The following is a 16,160-nucleotide window of genomic DNA, read 5'->3' on the forward strand; positions in this document are numbered from 1 at the left end:
GAGCTGACAGCTGCGTAAAGAACAATGTATGTTTTTCCTCTCTATTGATGTCCTTGTAGTGCGTATTGTGAGCGGTTTCTAACAGTAAAAAGGCAAATTTTCCTTTCTTCTGATTGTGGTTTTATGATTGTGTGTTACGAGATGCTGTTCAGTGCTGACTGTTCGCTCCTCTCACAGGCCGGCTGCACTGCCCTCGACAAGGCCAGAGACAGTAACAACAGAGAAGTGGCTCTTCTTTTGGCCAAATCCAATCAGGTGTGTGAAAGTTTAAGGGCTCACACTGCAGATGTTTACACAACAGCCGTATGAATCCCCAGCTTGAACCTGACTGAATGTATCCATGAATGAATCTTAAAGAAAGGCTTATGCTTACAGTGCAAACAGCGTGTCTTGTCAAGTTAAAAGGTCTGAAATATAGTCAATAAATCTAATCTCATTGCTCGTCTTCGACCGTTCCTGACCGATAAAGATGCAAAAAATCTGGTTCATGCCTTCATTGTGTCCCGTAATGACTACTGTAACTCCATCTTTGTTGGCTACAGTACATTCAGAGCTCTGCGGATGGCGCTCTCACACCCATTCTCTCTCAGCTACACTGGCTGCCGGTCCCGTCCCTTATAACGTTTAAAATCTTACTACTCACTTTCAAAGCCTTGCATAACCTTCCCCCTCCCCCTCGATGCTTGTCTTCCACACGCCTTGAAGGATGGCGGGCCAAGCCGAGCTGTATTCAGAGGGATCGTGGTTCAGTTCGAGATTTCACCATAGCCAAGAAGTCTGTAGGGGCTGGTCCATTTTTGGCTTTGCAGGCCAGCTTTAGGGTTTAAATCTGATGTGTGCAGCTACAGGAAGCCAGTGAAGGGAGCGCAGCAGTGGGGTGACGTGGCTGAACTTGGGCAGATTGAAGACGAGCCGCGCTGCCACATTCTGGATGAGCTGCAAGGCTTGATGGCCGCATGGGAAGACCAGCCAAGAGCGAGTTGCAGTAGTCAAGCCTTGAGATGACCAGAGACTGCACTAGCACCTGGGCAGCCTTTGTTAATAATAATAATAATAATAATAATAATAATAATATTTCTCCTGTTGAGATTATTGTAAGCTTAAAGGGGAACTCTTTTTTAATGTTTTTTTAAAGGGGAACAATTTTGCCAAATTACTCAGTCAGTGGTTTAGATTCAAGCAACATCAGAGTGGTTTGGTGTGAAATGCGCCTCTCTGGAGAAATTTACTGAGTCAGAATTGTTCACCATTACAGTGCTAGGAACCGGGAGTCCGAAGCGTTTTATCCCACTGAGTTATACACAAATTGGTTGTAAATGTGCTGCTTGATGCCTGAGACATTGTTCTGCGATAGTTTTGTTATAACTTTTTGGACTAAACTGTGTTTTTAGTAGAAACTGTTAGTCTTGACATTCTCAACTGAGATCAATGCACGCAAGCTAACGTGCTTTTGTAGTTACTAGGGCTGAAGGCTGAGAGAGAGAGAGAGAGAGAGAAGAGAGAGAGAGAGAGAGAGAGAGAGAGAGAGAGAGAAAGAGAGACACAGAGAGAGAGAGAAAGAGAGAGAGAGATTCAGAGAGACAGAGAGAAGAGAGGAGAGAGAGAGAGAGAGAGAGAGAGAGAGAGAGACAGAGAGAAGAGAGACACAGAGAGAGAGAGAAAGAGAGAGAGAGATTCAGAGAGACAGAGAGAGAAGAGAGAAGAGAGGAGAGAAGAGAGAGAGACAGAGAAAGAGAGGGAGAGAAAGAGAGAAAGGGAGAGAGACAGAGAAAGAGAAAGGGAGAGAGAGAAAGAGAGAGAGAGAGAAAGGGAGAGGGAGAGAGACAGAGAGAGAGACAGAGAAAGGGAGAGGGAGAAAGGGAGAGGGAGAGAGAGAGAGAAAGGGAGAGAGAGAGACAGAGAGAGAGAGAGAAGAGAGAGAGAGAGATAGAGAAGAGAGAGAGAGAGACAGAGAAAGAGAGGGAGAGAAAGAGAGAAAGGGAGAGAGACAGAGAGAGAGAGAAAGAGAGAGAGAGAGAGAGAGAGAGAGAGAGAGAGTGAGAGAGACAGAGAAAGAGAGGGAGAGAAAGAGAGAAAGGGAGAGAGAGAGAAAGGGAGAGAGAGAAAGAGAGAGAGAGAAAGGGAGAGAGAGAGAGAGAGAGAGAGAGACAGAGAGAGAGAGAGAGAGAGACAGAGAGAGAGAGAGAGAGAGACAGAGAGAGAGAGAGAGACAGAGAGAGAGAGAGAGAGAGAGACAGAGAGAGAGAGAGAGACAGAGAGAGACAGAGAGAGAGAGAGAGACAGAGAGAGAGAGAGAGAGAGAGAGAGACAGAGAGAGAGAGAGAGAGAGAGAGAGACAGAGAGAGAGAGAGAGAGAGAGAGAGAGAGAGAGACAGAGAGAGAGAGAGAGAGAGAGAGAGAGAGAGAGAGAGAGAGAGAGAGAGAGAGAGAGAGACAGAGAGAACGTCACTCACATAAGAGTTTTGCTGACACCGTGTGCAGGTTGGAGATGTACCTACAGGGCGTTGTAAGGAACAAATAGTACCCAAAACATTTCTTTGAATTTATCAGTGTTATATTATCAGCACGACATATAAAACCTTATAAGACACACGCAAGTTCACTAGTCATTTTGGATAGCAGGTAGGGTTCATACGGACGTCTGGTTCCTAGTGCTATAATGGTGAAGAATTTTGACTCTCTGAAAGGCACATTTCACACCAAACTACTCTGAATGATTTTACTTACGCCTAAACGGTTGAATGATTAAATAATTTTGCAAAACTGGTGGAGTTCCCCTTTTAATTTAAGATTATTTTCCTTATTTCTAGACATTTTTTACTTGTTTTAAGTAAATTTATTAGTTAAAATTGTCTCACCATACAGGCAGATGATTTAGCTTATTCTAAGAAATGTGCTTGAAGCCAGCACAATGATCTGCCAGCACAGGGAGGAGATACCTCTGCTTGATAAAATGACCTGAAATAGGTCAATTATGTCTGGAAATAAGGAAAATGGTCTTGCACAACCATCTCAAAAAGGGGAAAAATCACATGTGGCAACTGGATTTAAGATTATTTCACTTGACAAGACATCATTTTCGCAGTGTACTTGCTTTGTTACACACAAGATCAATACAGTACTGATGACGACTGTAGGAACATGTTAATTGGACGTTGCCGGTATGAATTTATTAGAGGTGTTACGACACACTCGATTCGATTCGATTTGACTTACAACACCAGGTTCCCAATTCATCAGACATTATGCCTTACAGAGAGAGTCTTAGGTAATATATTAGATCATGGTATTAATTAACAGTCATGGTATTAATTAATGACTGCCTTCATTAATGATTATTCATATTTGATTCAGTTCTTTATTAAGGTGTACACTTCATTTTTGGTGGTGGTTGTTTGGAGACTCTAGTGTTCAAACACACACACACATAAACACACACACACACACACACACACACACACACACACACACACACACACACACACACACACTTGCACCTAGGGGCCATGTAGCATGTCCAATTGGCCTGACTGCATGGCTGTGGACTGTGGGAGGAAACTGGAGAACCCGGAGGAACCCCACGTAGACATGGGGAGAACATGCACACAGAAAGGACAGTAATAACAGTCTTATTACAGACTTTTATAGCCTAACAACAGCTCATTTAGTTTGCATTGTTTTCCCTGTAGTTACTGAGTAAGAAGCCTTTGTATATTGAAATACAGCTGGAACGTTAAGGGGTTGAAACTTTTGCGCATCCAAACGTTGATCTGTCACATTTTGTCTGCTATATTTCATATAAACCACAATAAGTCTGTCTTTTACGCCTGAACAACGTTGCACAGGTTCAGCGGTTTGCACGAGGCAGAACTGTGAGGAAGAGGAGGGATTTACAGAGAGCGCAGAGAAGAGCCCAGTCTGTGCCTCGGGATGAAGTGCTTGACCTTGCTGGGAAGGTGGGAGCATTTACATGGTCGTGTGGGTCACACAAACAAAACTAATAACTCTTTTTTTTTCTACATCATTTGAACTCAACAGCGTGTGAAATGGAAAAATCTATTTAAGGTTCACAATCAGACCTTAAAACCACCGCTGTACCTCTGAGGGAACATTTACACTGTGCGTGCCTTGATGAACGAAAAACGTTCCTGCACAGAACCTGTATTTCTAACAGTGCACTGGTTATTGGTTTGAACATGACAGCGTGTGAAAATTTCATGAAGCACAGACCAATAGAAAGGCACCCAAATCACTCAGAAATAAAACCTCTTTGCATTAAAAGTTAAGAACGGTTTTACGTTCTCCTGTAAAATGACCGATCTGGAGATGGTGATTTTTCCAGACGGTGACGTAATAATTATCAGTTAAGCCATCGGTTATGTGTGCTTAACATGAAAAGTACATAATGTGTTAATTCTGGAACAACTTATGACACGTTAAGTGTAATTAAGTGTGCTATATATATACGAAAACGCACTTAAATGCATTTTAATTCAGATTTCACCATCACTTACTATGCTGTAATAGAGTTAACTTGAGCAGCTGTTCTGATGCAAATTCTTCTACACATAAAACATTTTATTTAGTTAGTTTGTGTTATATTGCTAAAATGCAACTAGAATGTATTAAAGAATACTTTTAAAGTCATTTTAAAATACACTTCAAGTTGATTTTACATTTATTCCAGTGTGCTTCCTTGCATGCAGAGATTGGACTGTTTTATTCTGTTTGATGGTTTTGCTAAAGGTACTGTGGCAGGGCCCCTCTTGTCACTGGGGTGGGACCCTTAAGGGTACATCTTAGTACAGGGAACATAACTGAACCATAATCCACTGAAATGATCTGTTCTAAGCTGGACTGACTCCACACACCCCGCCTCGCCTCCAGGCTTTTACTCTACTGCTCTGTTTTAAAACATTCGGTTATGAAAAGGAACAAATACCAACTTTTCACCCGGAGAAACTGATTTAAGCTCCACAGTCAGACCTTAAAACCACTGGAGAACCTTTGAGGGAACATTTACACTGTTTGTACCTTGATGAACGAGAAACGTACCTGCACAGAACCTTCATTTCTAACAGTGTACTGGTACATAAATCTCTGACTGAGGCATCATGATTTGCTGGTCTCCAGAACAATTTCTGGGTCCACCATCCCGAGACAGAAAAGAGATACTGAACAGCTCCACGCAGTTTGAGGCAAATTTGTGATGATGTAGGCAAGCCGCCAGCACTCTGCTAACTGGGGTTCCTTGTGAGCTACATGAGTCTTGTAGCTTCGACACCACCTTCATTTGGGTCACTGAACTATCATTTGAAGAGATGTTCTCCGTTCACTGTGCCACTTAGCGTGATGAGAGGGTCTGGAGATGCATTCTGTTTTATCACTTAATATCTGGAGCTGGGGGAAGTAAGAAGCAGTTGGCATGAGTGGACAGCTAAGCTCCTACTGTCTACCCTAAAATACTAGTGGTCATGTGGCTGGAGCTCACAGTAATCCCCCTAATAGCGAAAGCTCTGGTCCTTGTGCAGGACAGGGCATCAGTGGCTGAAGACACACACAGCAGTGACCGGGCACTTTGCAGGACAGGACAACCACTGCATAAGACGACCACATCCAGTCCTCACACCAGGAGGAAGACCAGGAGACTCAAAGAGAGGGTGAGAACATAGTTTTTGTTACATGATGTTTATGGGCCAGTTTCCTGGACACTGATGAAGCCTAGTCTTGGACCGACTTGCAATGCCAATGGAAAATCATCATTAGAAAGCCAATTTAGTCTAGACTTAGACATCATCTGAGTGTGGAAAAGTGACCAAGAATGTCACTTTTGGTTTATTTTTTTCAACGATAAATTAGTCCGAGCATGCGTCCCTGAGAGAGAACCTCCTAAAGACTCCCAGACGCTGCAGCCCAAGCCTTCAGGAAGACGGCAGGTGTCCAAACGGAAGAGCTTACCAGCTATACACTCTGTACCGTGACGAGGACGGACACATAAAACAGGTACCGTGTAGGAGTGTATCCTAATAAAGTGCTATGTCCATTTAGACCTGCATTTGTTCTTATGGGACAATCTCCATGTCACCGATCCAGACACCTGCCAGTGGCTGTAACTGTAAGCCTTTAATAAAAAAACTGGAGAACCAGCTGAAGACCACCAAGAAGGAGATGAGGTCCCAGATCCACACTGTGCAGGAGCAGATGAACTGCAGACTGGGCAGAATAGACCGTCAGAGTAAACACCAGGTTTGCCAGTTTCCTCCCTTTCACTGAGTAGCTAATGTGATTACACTGCATTATTTATAAAACTATTTCTAGTAGAACTACTATATGAATTCAACTTAGACTTGTTTATTTAATTCCTTCCATTCATTTGAATGTGTGCATTTTTTAAAAGTGTGCTTATTAATAATTAATAACTATCAATTAAGCCATCGGTAAAGTGTGCTTAACATGAAAAGTGCATAGTGTTTTAATTCTGGGACAACTTATGACACATTAAGTGTAATTACATGTGCTACATATTGCGTTACAATGAAACTAAAATGCACTTGAATGCATTTTCATTTAGATTTCATCATCACTAACTAGAATGTGTTAAAGCATACTTTTAAATTGTTTTCATTTTTATTGTTTTAAAATACACTTCAAAATAAAACACTTCAGTTACAATCACATTTACTTTTGTATGATTCACTATGTCAAGAAATGCATTTATTCAAGCGTAGCATAATTCAGTATAATTTAAAATGTGTCATCTTAAACTTAAGATGTATTTCTATAAAACACACGGCTTAAATAAATACTTTTAGTATGCTAAAGCTTTTAGTCTTCTATATATACTATACTTAAAATATACTATTGATGTACTTCAGTATTCGTCTTTTTCTAATAATGCTTGGTGGCAACATTTTTATGAAAACAGTGACCTAACCTTCCTCTCTGTCTCACATCTTTGCACGTGGGCTAGATTAAAGTTCTGGAGAAGATGACACAGGAGCGTGTATCAGCTGAGAGGATGGAGTGCCATTACCGCATCAATCAGAGAGCCACTGAGGAGAGGATGGAGGACCAGCAGAGACAGGTACAGCCAAGTACTGTACAGTAACGAAGCATAAATACCATGTAACATATAATATAATAGCATTGACTACTTTAAAGTTGAATTCCAATGATTCTTTAAAATAACGTAAACAGAGTTGTTCAGAGTGGTTTGGTGTTAAACGCTCCCTTCTAGAGAAACTTAAGAGTCAGAGATGTTCACAGTGGTGGTGATAGGAACCAGACGTCTGAAGAGTTTTTACAGAGCCTTTAAAAGCTTCTACACAGTAAGTTATTATGAAATGGTGAAATGGTTATGAACATTCTGCCTGGTGTCTGAGACACTGTTTTGGGGGAGGTTTGAGAAGGTTTTGGCTCATAATTATACTATTTTACCATAATCTGCATTACATAAAAACATATAAGATAAGATAAGACAGACTTTTATTATCCCACTGGGGGAACTTTACACTGTTACAGCAGAGCACACAGCAAGCAGATAAAGAGCAGTAAGTAGACAAAGATGTGCATCATACAAAATGCTAAATATAAGATATACTGTAGAAATAAATAAATAAACAAGGCGTCTGTTATATAAAAAATAAAAATAGAATTAAGAAACTGTACAAATTTACAGTTTACACATGCAGTCGTGTGGATATTGCACATTTCTGAGCAGGTAATGACTGGATATCGCACAGAAATTGTAGATATTGCACAGTAATAATCACAGATATTGCACAGAATGTGTGTATGTATTGTGTATGTAAGCTCACTGGTGGTGGTAATTGATAAATATTTGCACTGTAGACATTGTGACTCCTGGTTCTCACCACTTCCACAGTAAAAGGAATCTGAGTCGGGAAGTTTGTCTACATCTACACATCACACCACTCTGAATGACTTTGTTTATGAAGACTGAACAATGCATACATTTTGAATAATCAACGGACTTCCATTATGGACTGAATAAAACTTATACTAGTTAAGGTATTGTTACTTTTACTCATGTTGGTATTATTAAGTACTTTATACAGCATTAAGCACCACAGTTTTATCATTAGATTCACCATTATTAATCACACGTCGCTTTTGTCTGTGTTTTTTAAGCAGGCATCCGCGGCCAGCAAGGTGAAAAGCTGGTGCATGTCGAAGCTCCAGGACATGGAGGTGCACTTACCAGCAGAGGCTCAGTACTACAAACTCCTCCACTCTCCTTCTACGGATCGTTCCACGGGGGAGACTGACCAGGAGTGTCTCCCACTGCTGTCGGTCATCTCTGAGGACAGCATCAGCTCTCTGGCCACCTATGTCAACGTGCTGCCGAAGCCAGCAGCAGCAGGATCTGCTGGAAAAAGCCCTGAGTTTGATGACCTTCAGGGGAGGAAATATTTTGAAGTGAAGCTGGACAGCTCGCCCAGTGGGCCAGGAGGTGGGAGATGAGATACTTCAAAAGCAAGACGAATGCTGAAATTTAGATTTCGATATATTTATATATTTTTTTCTTAATTTATTTATAACGTACCTTTCATACTCAAAGTGCTCAAAGCGCTTTACAATCAAAACATGAAACTCGAAACCAGAAGGGGAAAGTTTGTGAACAAGCTTTAAGTTGGCTTGAACAAGCCATTGCTGTGAAATCCCAGTTGTTGCCGTGTTGCTATGTTATCCCAGGTGGTTGCTATAATGTTGTTACCCCATTGCTATGAAATCCCAGGTGGTTTCTAAGGTGTTGCTAGGCTGTTGCTGTGGTATCCTAGAAACTTGTTAACGTTTTGCTAGACCACTGATATGCTATTCCATGTGTTTGCTAAAGTGTTTCAAGGCTGTTCCTTGGAATCTCGGGTGGTTTCTAAGGTGTTGCTCTGTTATTACTAGTGGTTGCTCAGATGTTTGACCATCGCTGTGGAATCCCATGTGGTATCTAAGGTGTTGCTAGGCTGTTGCTGTGGTATCCCAGGTAGTTGTTAAGGTTTTGTTAGACTATTAATATGTTATTTGAGGTGGTTGCTAAGGTGTTTCTAGGCTGTTGCTGTGGAGTCTCAGGTGGGTGCTAAGGTGTTGCTATGTTATCTCAAATGGTTGCTCAGATGTTAGACCATTGCCATGGTATCCCATATGGCTTCCAAGGTGTTGCTAGGTTGTTGCTGTGGTATCCCAGGTGGTTGCTAAGGTGTTGCCAGGCCTTTGATATGTTATTTCAGGTGAGTGCTAAGGTGTTTCTAGGCTGTTGCTATGGAATCCCAGGTGGCTGCTAAGGTGTTGTTATGTTAACCCAAGTGGGTAATAACATGTCAGGCCATTGCTGCTAAGGTGTTTCTAGGCTGTTGCTGTGGAGTCTCAGGTGGTTGCTAAGGTGTTGCTATGTTATGCCAAGTGGTTGCTCAGGTGTTAGACCATTGCCATGGTATCCCAGATGGCTTCTAAGGTGTTGCTAGGCTGGTATCCCTTGGTCTTGCTAGGCCTTTGATGCATTATGCCAGGTGGTTGCTAAGGGGTTGCCCGACCTTTGATATGTTATTCCAGGTGTGTGCTAAGTTGTTTCTAGGCTGTTGCTATGGAATCCCAGGTGGCTGCTAAGGTGTTACTATGGTATCCCAGGTGGTTGCCAGGTCATTGCTATTTTATTCCAGGTGTTTGCTTTGGTGGAAGGTCATTGCTGTGGAATCTGCACATTTTAATGCATGATTATTGTTTATCTGCTGAATGTAATGTGGAAAGAAATAATAACAACGTAGCATTTAAACTTTTGAATTTGACTGTCATCAAATCTAAACATCTCTGATGCTGAATTTTTTTAAAGCCAATCTCTAACGACAACAATATGGCTCAATTATCACTGTGCATCAAGCAAACAAAGCAATACTTGAATGAAATGCTCGTTTTTAAAGGTTTATTATGACACCATACAAAGATTGACTGCCTAATAAATTTTCCTTTGAACTTTTATTGACTTTTTCCTGTCTAAAGGCTTTAAAACAGAAAGAGGCCTTCTAAATGAAGTATTTTCAGAATGTCAAAGTATGAGCCATGTTGTATGTCTTTCAACGTGATGTAACTTTTTCTTTACACAGATAATTATGAGAATCTGTCAGAGCGCCAGGTCATGCTACCGTCCCCATGCATGCCTGTAAACACACACAGGCCCCTCTCTCGACAGCTAGCCAACGCTGACCCCCAGTGGCTGAGCAAAGAACAGCAAGAAACTGAGTGCAGGCTGGGTCAGAATGAGGAGTTCAGCTACAGCAGCACAAGCAGCAGCCTGTCCACTCCCAGCAGGGGCGTCGACGACAGTGACCCAGACCCTGTGAGGCTTCAGGCCTGGCACCATCGCAGACACCTGAAAGACAGGATCAAAGCCCACCGAGCCAGTGTCCAGCAGGGTGGCACTATGCACACCCTGGAGTTTTTCTCTGAGCCTCCCACAGAGTCCCCGTTCATCCGGGAGAGGGCCAACCTGCACGCAATCGAGGTCACCCAGCGCTTTTTTGAGACAGTGTCCACACAGCTGGAGCGATGGTACGAGAGGAAGATCCAGGAAGCTCAGAGAGCTGTGGAGCACCGGGCACAACAGGACAGAGCCGGCCTGCTGGAACGCATCAACACCCTGGAGGAGGAGCTCCGGAGGCTGAGGGCCAGCACTCCAACTGACTCTTAAAGGAACAGTTTGGCAAAAAAACCACAGTTTTCCTTCTTACCCCAGATACAACACATCAGCCAAGATATGTCTGGTGTCTGAAGTTTGCTTGCTTAGTTTTGCATTGGAGCTCAGAGGCTTAAGTAGCTAACATGAAATGCAAAAGTGACAGGCAAGTGTGTGACAACTTAGGCATGCAGTTAGCATAATGCTAATGCTAATATACACTCCTGTGCAAAAGTCTGGGCACCCCCACTCAGAGGTAATAAAAAAAATCTTTCTTAAGATTGTGTCAGAGAAATAAAGCAGATCCCAACATTACATTAAAGAAGCATCAGTGATTTCTGAATTGTTTCTCCTAAACCTCCTCAGGGGAAAAGACTAGACATCAGCGTTTCACTGTGAGAAGTTCTGGTGATGAAGGAGAAAACAGTGAGGTTAACATCAGCGTTTCACTGTGAGAAGTTCTAGTGATGAAGGAGAAAAGCGGAGATCATCAGCGTTTGACTGTGAGAAGTTCTGGTGAAGAAGGAGAAAAGCGGAGATCATCAGCGTTTCACCGTGAGAAGTTCTGGTGATGAAGGAGAAAAGCGGAGATCAACATCAGCGTTTCACTGTGAGAAGTTCTCGTGATGAAGGAGAAAAGCGGAGATCAGCATCAGCGTTTGACTGTGAGAAGTTCTGGTGAAGAAGGAGAAAAGCGGAGATCAACATCAGCGTTTCACTGTGAGAAGTTCTGGTGAAGAAGGAGAAAAGCGGAGATCAACATCAGCGTTTCACTGTGAGAAGTTCTGGTGAAGAAGGAGAAAAGCGGAGATCAACATCAGCGTTTCACTGTGAGAAGTTCTGGTGAAGAAGGAGAAAAGCGGAGATCAACATCAACATTTCACTGTGAGAAGTTCTGGTGATGAAGCTGGATCTGAGATCAAGGGGGGATTTCATTTAGAATATTTCTTTCCTCTGGGGAGTCAAATGACATGTTCTGTTGAGGTTTCTAAGGATAAATAAGTAACACATCCTCTACTGAACACATTTTAATATGGCATTTTTCTAGTGCGCAGTTTCTATTTATTTGCTGATTTGAACAAATTGGTGAAAATATATAAAATGTGTGACTTTTGCAAAGGCAACGTTGTGCAGTAGTGTGTCTGTAGAGGATGGGTTCGCTTATTTTCACTTAGAAAATCAACAAAACGTTTGACTAGGGGTGCCCAAACCTCTGCATAGGACTGTAGCATTACACTAACTGCATGCCTAAATTACCACTCACTTGCCTCAAACCTTGTAATATCTACCCAACCTGCTTATGTGATTTCTGAGGCTGCGGGACACACGGCTGAATGATTTGGGCATCTAACTGCAAGTTTTCTGACCTGTACCGCACCCGCAATCTAAGCTGCGATGAAGCTCCAGGCTTTTATTAAAAACGTCTTTCTCCATTTTTTCAGGCTGGAATAGCTGGAATAGCTGCCTTGAAGTCCTTGTTAGAGGTTCCTGCTTACAACTCGAGACAGTTGCATGCAAAAGTTTGGCGCTCCTGGTGAAACTCCGTGTCCGTGTGAAAATAAGTGAACCTATCCTTTACTGAGAACACACTTCTGCACAATTTAACACACTGTTGCTGTTTATTTGCTGAATTTATTTTGCATATTGCAAAAATAACCCATAAAATGTGGCCTGTGCAAAAGTTATGGCACATTTTATGTAATTTTATTTATTTCCCTACACTGTTTAATGAAGGTTCTGTGCAGGTACATTTTTCCTTCATCGAGGTACAAACAATGTAGACGTTTCCTCAGAGCTCCAGCAGTGGGTTTAAGGTCTGATTGTGGAGCTTAAATCAGTTTCTCCAGGTGAAAAGTTGGTATTTGTTCCTTTTCATAACCGAATGTTTTAAAACAGAGCAGTAGAGTAAAAGCCTGGAGGCGAGGCGAGGCGGGGTGTGTGGAGTCAGTCCAGCTTAGAACAGATCATCTCAGTGGATTATGGTTCAGTTATGTTCCCTGACTGAAGCGACTGAGATGGACCCTTAAAGGAACCACCCCAGCGACAGTGATGTACCATTATTTCTGGGAGTGTTAAACTCAGCAAATAAACAGAAATTGTGCCATATTACGGGTTATTCTCTGTAAAGGATGTGGAATTTGTGTACAGATGTCTTTATAAGACTGCATGTGTTCAAACTTTTGATTGGAAACGAGATGGATGAGCTGGGAATAGTTATTTATTTATCTATCTATCTATCTATCTATTTATGTATTTATTTGTCATCACAAAGAGTAAGTTTGTTTATGTTACTGCAACAAAAAAAAAGAGCAGAGTATAAATTGTTATATTATTATGCATATTATTAACTCTTATTCATAAGCTGTTAGATGACGTTTAAGTCGCCACTTATATGGGCTTGTTATTGTAAGCAGTGTTATCATTCGTATCTTCTTTTTCACAGATCATCAGAGCCTGTCAGAGCACTCTAACATGCTGCCAGCTCTGTACATGCCTGTAAACGCACACAGCCGCTCTCGACAGCTCAGACCTCTGATTATTTGCTGAACTGTTGTTACTACACTTAATGCATGTGTCCCAGTTATGAGTTACGGGTCACAGTGACATTAAGGGCCCTGGTGCTAAACTACAGCATCTTCAAATCAGTCAGACTCTGTCCACTCACCCTTCACTCCACACTGCAAGAAGAAAATCCCCATTAATTCGAAAGACAGAATTTCTTAAATCAGTCACAGAGCAGCTATAACCACGGAAGAACCCTGCACCTCAGTGGCTCACTGTTTTCCCCTCCGTGTTGTGAAACATTTACTGTATTTATATTTATTTGTTTATCTATTCTTATGTTTTTATTTATATATTGACCACTGACTAATAAATCAACTACACAGAAAAAATCATATTTCTTATTATTTGTTGTACACTAATAGTAGTATTTTATTAGGTGTGATCGTAATCAGATATTCATCCCTTTCACTTGATCCTGCCTCTTCACTGCAGCCTAAATCTATATTTTTGCTGTCATTTGCAGCAGATGTTTCAGGAGGTGTTGTAACTTGAAAAGCAAAACTATTATAATATTTGACCTGATTTTAGGACCCAAATATAAAACTGCTGCAAATTGGGCTTTTGTATTTATGCTGCATTTATTCAAAGCACTTGCACTCTTTACTTCATTGCCACCCTTCCAGTTGAGTGCTCTATTGTGGAAAAATGAAATTAGTCAGCAAAGTAACACGGAGAAATCTCTGCCTGTCCGTAAACCGTATTACTGAGCGCCAGAAATGCAGGTATTGTGAACATAATCCAGCTATGACAGGTTTCGTCTACGCTGTTTTGTTGGTTTTCTAAGTGAAAATAAGTTACACATCATTTATAGAAATATGGCATTTCTCTGCAAATATTAGTGCACAACTTCTGTTTACTGTTTCTTTAGTTCACTATACTGGAAACAGAATAAAATATAAAATGTGCTATATATTTTGTGCATGTCACATTTTTTATATTTTACCTGGTAAATGTGGGGCAGTCGTGGGCCAGAGGTGAGGGATCCGGCCCTGTGACTGGAAGGTCCCCACATTTACCATGCAAAATAAAAAAAAAATGTTTAATTTAAATTAAATAAAAAATTGTGTGTCATGCACGAAAATATAGCACATTTTATATTTTATTCTATTTTTCCAGTTTAAGTTTTTGTGACTGGAAGGTCACCAGTTTGATCCCCAGAGCTGACAGTATGTGACTGAGGTGTCCTTGAGCAAGACACCTAACCCCCAACTGCTCCCCGGGTGCTGTGCTCACTACCCCCTAGTGTGTGTGTGTGCTTGCTAGAGTGTATGTGGTGTTTCACTGCATGGATGGGTTAAATGCAGAGGTGAAATTTCCCCGCTGTGGGACTTATAAGGGTCACTTAATCTTAATCTTAAATTCAGGAGATACACAGTAAATGTGCAGATATTTCTGCTTAGGCAATCAGCAAAAACATTGCAAATCAAGCAGGGGAGTCTAAACCTTTGCACACGAGTGTGACATGCACCTTAAGATAACATTGCATAGTGCCGTTCACACCCTAAAATCTTGTTCGGTAAATATCCGCGGGTGAGGGGAATCTCATTATCTGCAAACAAGCAGATGAGGCCTGCACGAGCCAGCACTGATCGGCATGGATCAGCATGAAATAATCTATTATCAGAGAGGGGGCAGGGGAGGAGAGCGCTGCCCTGGAACTGCCGTCCAGTATACAAGCCAAAATATGGGCATAGCATCATTTCTAACCTTACATAACATCATCTGTGCGACTTATGTGACACAATACTGCAAGTAAAGACTGACAGAATGACTGAAAACGTGTGACTGCCACCTCAAAAAACATGTTTTGGGGGGGGGGGGGGGGGGGGGGGAATAGTTTTTTGTAATTAGGAAAAATCTAGATTATTCTTTTTCAAGCATGATCATAATGTTTCCTGAGAGATATTGTTGGGCAAAATGTGTTCCAAGTTGGAATTCTGAGCCTTCTTAGCAGCAGGTCCACTGTATAATCACCCAGACCAAGTTTGTTTACATATTCAGCTGCAACGTAAAAGCTCACAGGGCCTGTAGCGTTATTATATAAATAAAGAGGCCCTCGCAGCTGATTTTGCTTTCAATCAAAGCAATTAGATCCAGTGAACAGCCATAGAACAGAGACAGATAGATCAGTAGGTATGGTATGAACCCATTATGTAATAGAGCGTCCCCGATGTGACTCCTGGCATTTGCTATTCAAGCTTCTGCAAGGGAAAATCAAATCAATCCGCCATTGACTCTGTCAGAGGTTGATGGAAAGCTAATTAAAAGCCCGAGGCATGGCTGGTCATTTTATGAGCGTGTAGTGTGAGCTGCCGTACAGCGCTCAAAGGCCCAGCACAGGACACATCAGGATAACACACTCACGTGCATGTGCCAGCCCAATTCGATGCTCTTGTACCCTTTTAACGCAGCGAAAGTGCTCACTTTGTTTGCCACAAAACGGCTGTTTGGATGTGACATGAAGAAATGAACGACATTCATGTGAAAGTTTCCTTCAAAACCTTGTCGCATTAGACAAATCTTTATGGCATTGATGGATTGGGTTCAGATGGCCTGATGCAATCTGGTGCAAAGTCTTTCATTTGACATTGACAGGCGGCAAATGTAAACAAGATGGCAAGGCCCCCACGCAAACAAGGAATCAGCGGGGGGAAAGTGATGAAATAAAGACAGTTCGCATTCCTGAGCCCTGTGCTTTTCCACAGCGCGCTGCGGGTGGGAGTTAGGGATCATTGTTTTGGACAGGAGTGATATCCCTATTTGACAGACAGGGAGAGATGTGCAATTCAGTTAACTATGAAATCGGACATGACTCATTGACCAGCTCGTCTGGCTTTATGGATTATACATTAGATTAATCAAATATGATGGATATGTATGCTTATATAAGTTTGATATAGCTTTTTTTTCC

At 41.8% G+C, this 16,160-nt stretch overlaps 1 protein-coding gene across 1 annotated transcript in view; it reads left to right on the forward strand.

The window, feature by feature from the left end:
• Positions 1 to 12,335, forward strand: part of ankrd6a (ankyrin repeat domain 6a) — a 35,023-nt gene extending 22,688 nt beyond the window's left edge. The window contains exons 10-18 of the mRNA XM_017711263.2: positions 1 to 26; positions 178 to 255; positions 3,846 to 3,956; positions 5,532 to 5,660; positions 5,860 to 6,003; positions 6,094 to 6,246; positions 6,971 to 7,084; positions 8,152 to 8,473; positions 10,116 to 12,335. The exon at positions 1 to 26 is cut by the window's left edge and continues 73 nt beyond it. Of these exons, the coding sequence (XP_017566752.2) occupies positions 1 to 26; positions 178 to 255; positions 3,846 to 3,956; positions 5,532 to 5,660; positions 5,860 to 6,003; positions 6,094 to 6,246; positions 6,971 to 7,084; positions 8,152 to 8,473; positions 10,116 to 10,699 (1,661 nt within the window). The 3' untranslated portion in view covers positions 10,700 to 12,335. The remainder of the gene's footprint in view (positions 27 to 177; positions 256 to 3,845; positions 3,957 to 5,531; positions 5,661 to 5,859; positions 6,004 to 6,093; positions 6,247 to 6,970; positions 7,085 to 8,151; positions 8,474 to 10,115) is intronic.
• The last annotated feature ends 3,825 nt before the right edge of the window (positions 12,336 to 16,160 follow it).

The sequence above is a fragment of the Pygocentrus nattereri genome, chromosome 10, assembly GCF_015220715.1.
Source record: "Pygocentrus nattereri isolate fPygNat1 chromosome 10, fPygNat1.pri, whole genome shotgun sequence".
In the NCBI taxonomy this organism is placed as follows: domain Eukaryota; kingdom Metazoa; phylum Chordata; class Actinopteri; order Characiformes; family Serrasalmidae; genus Pygocentrus; species Pygocentrus nattereri.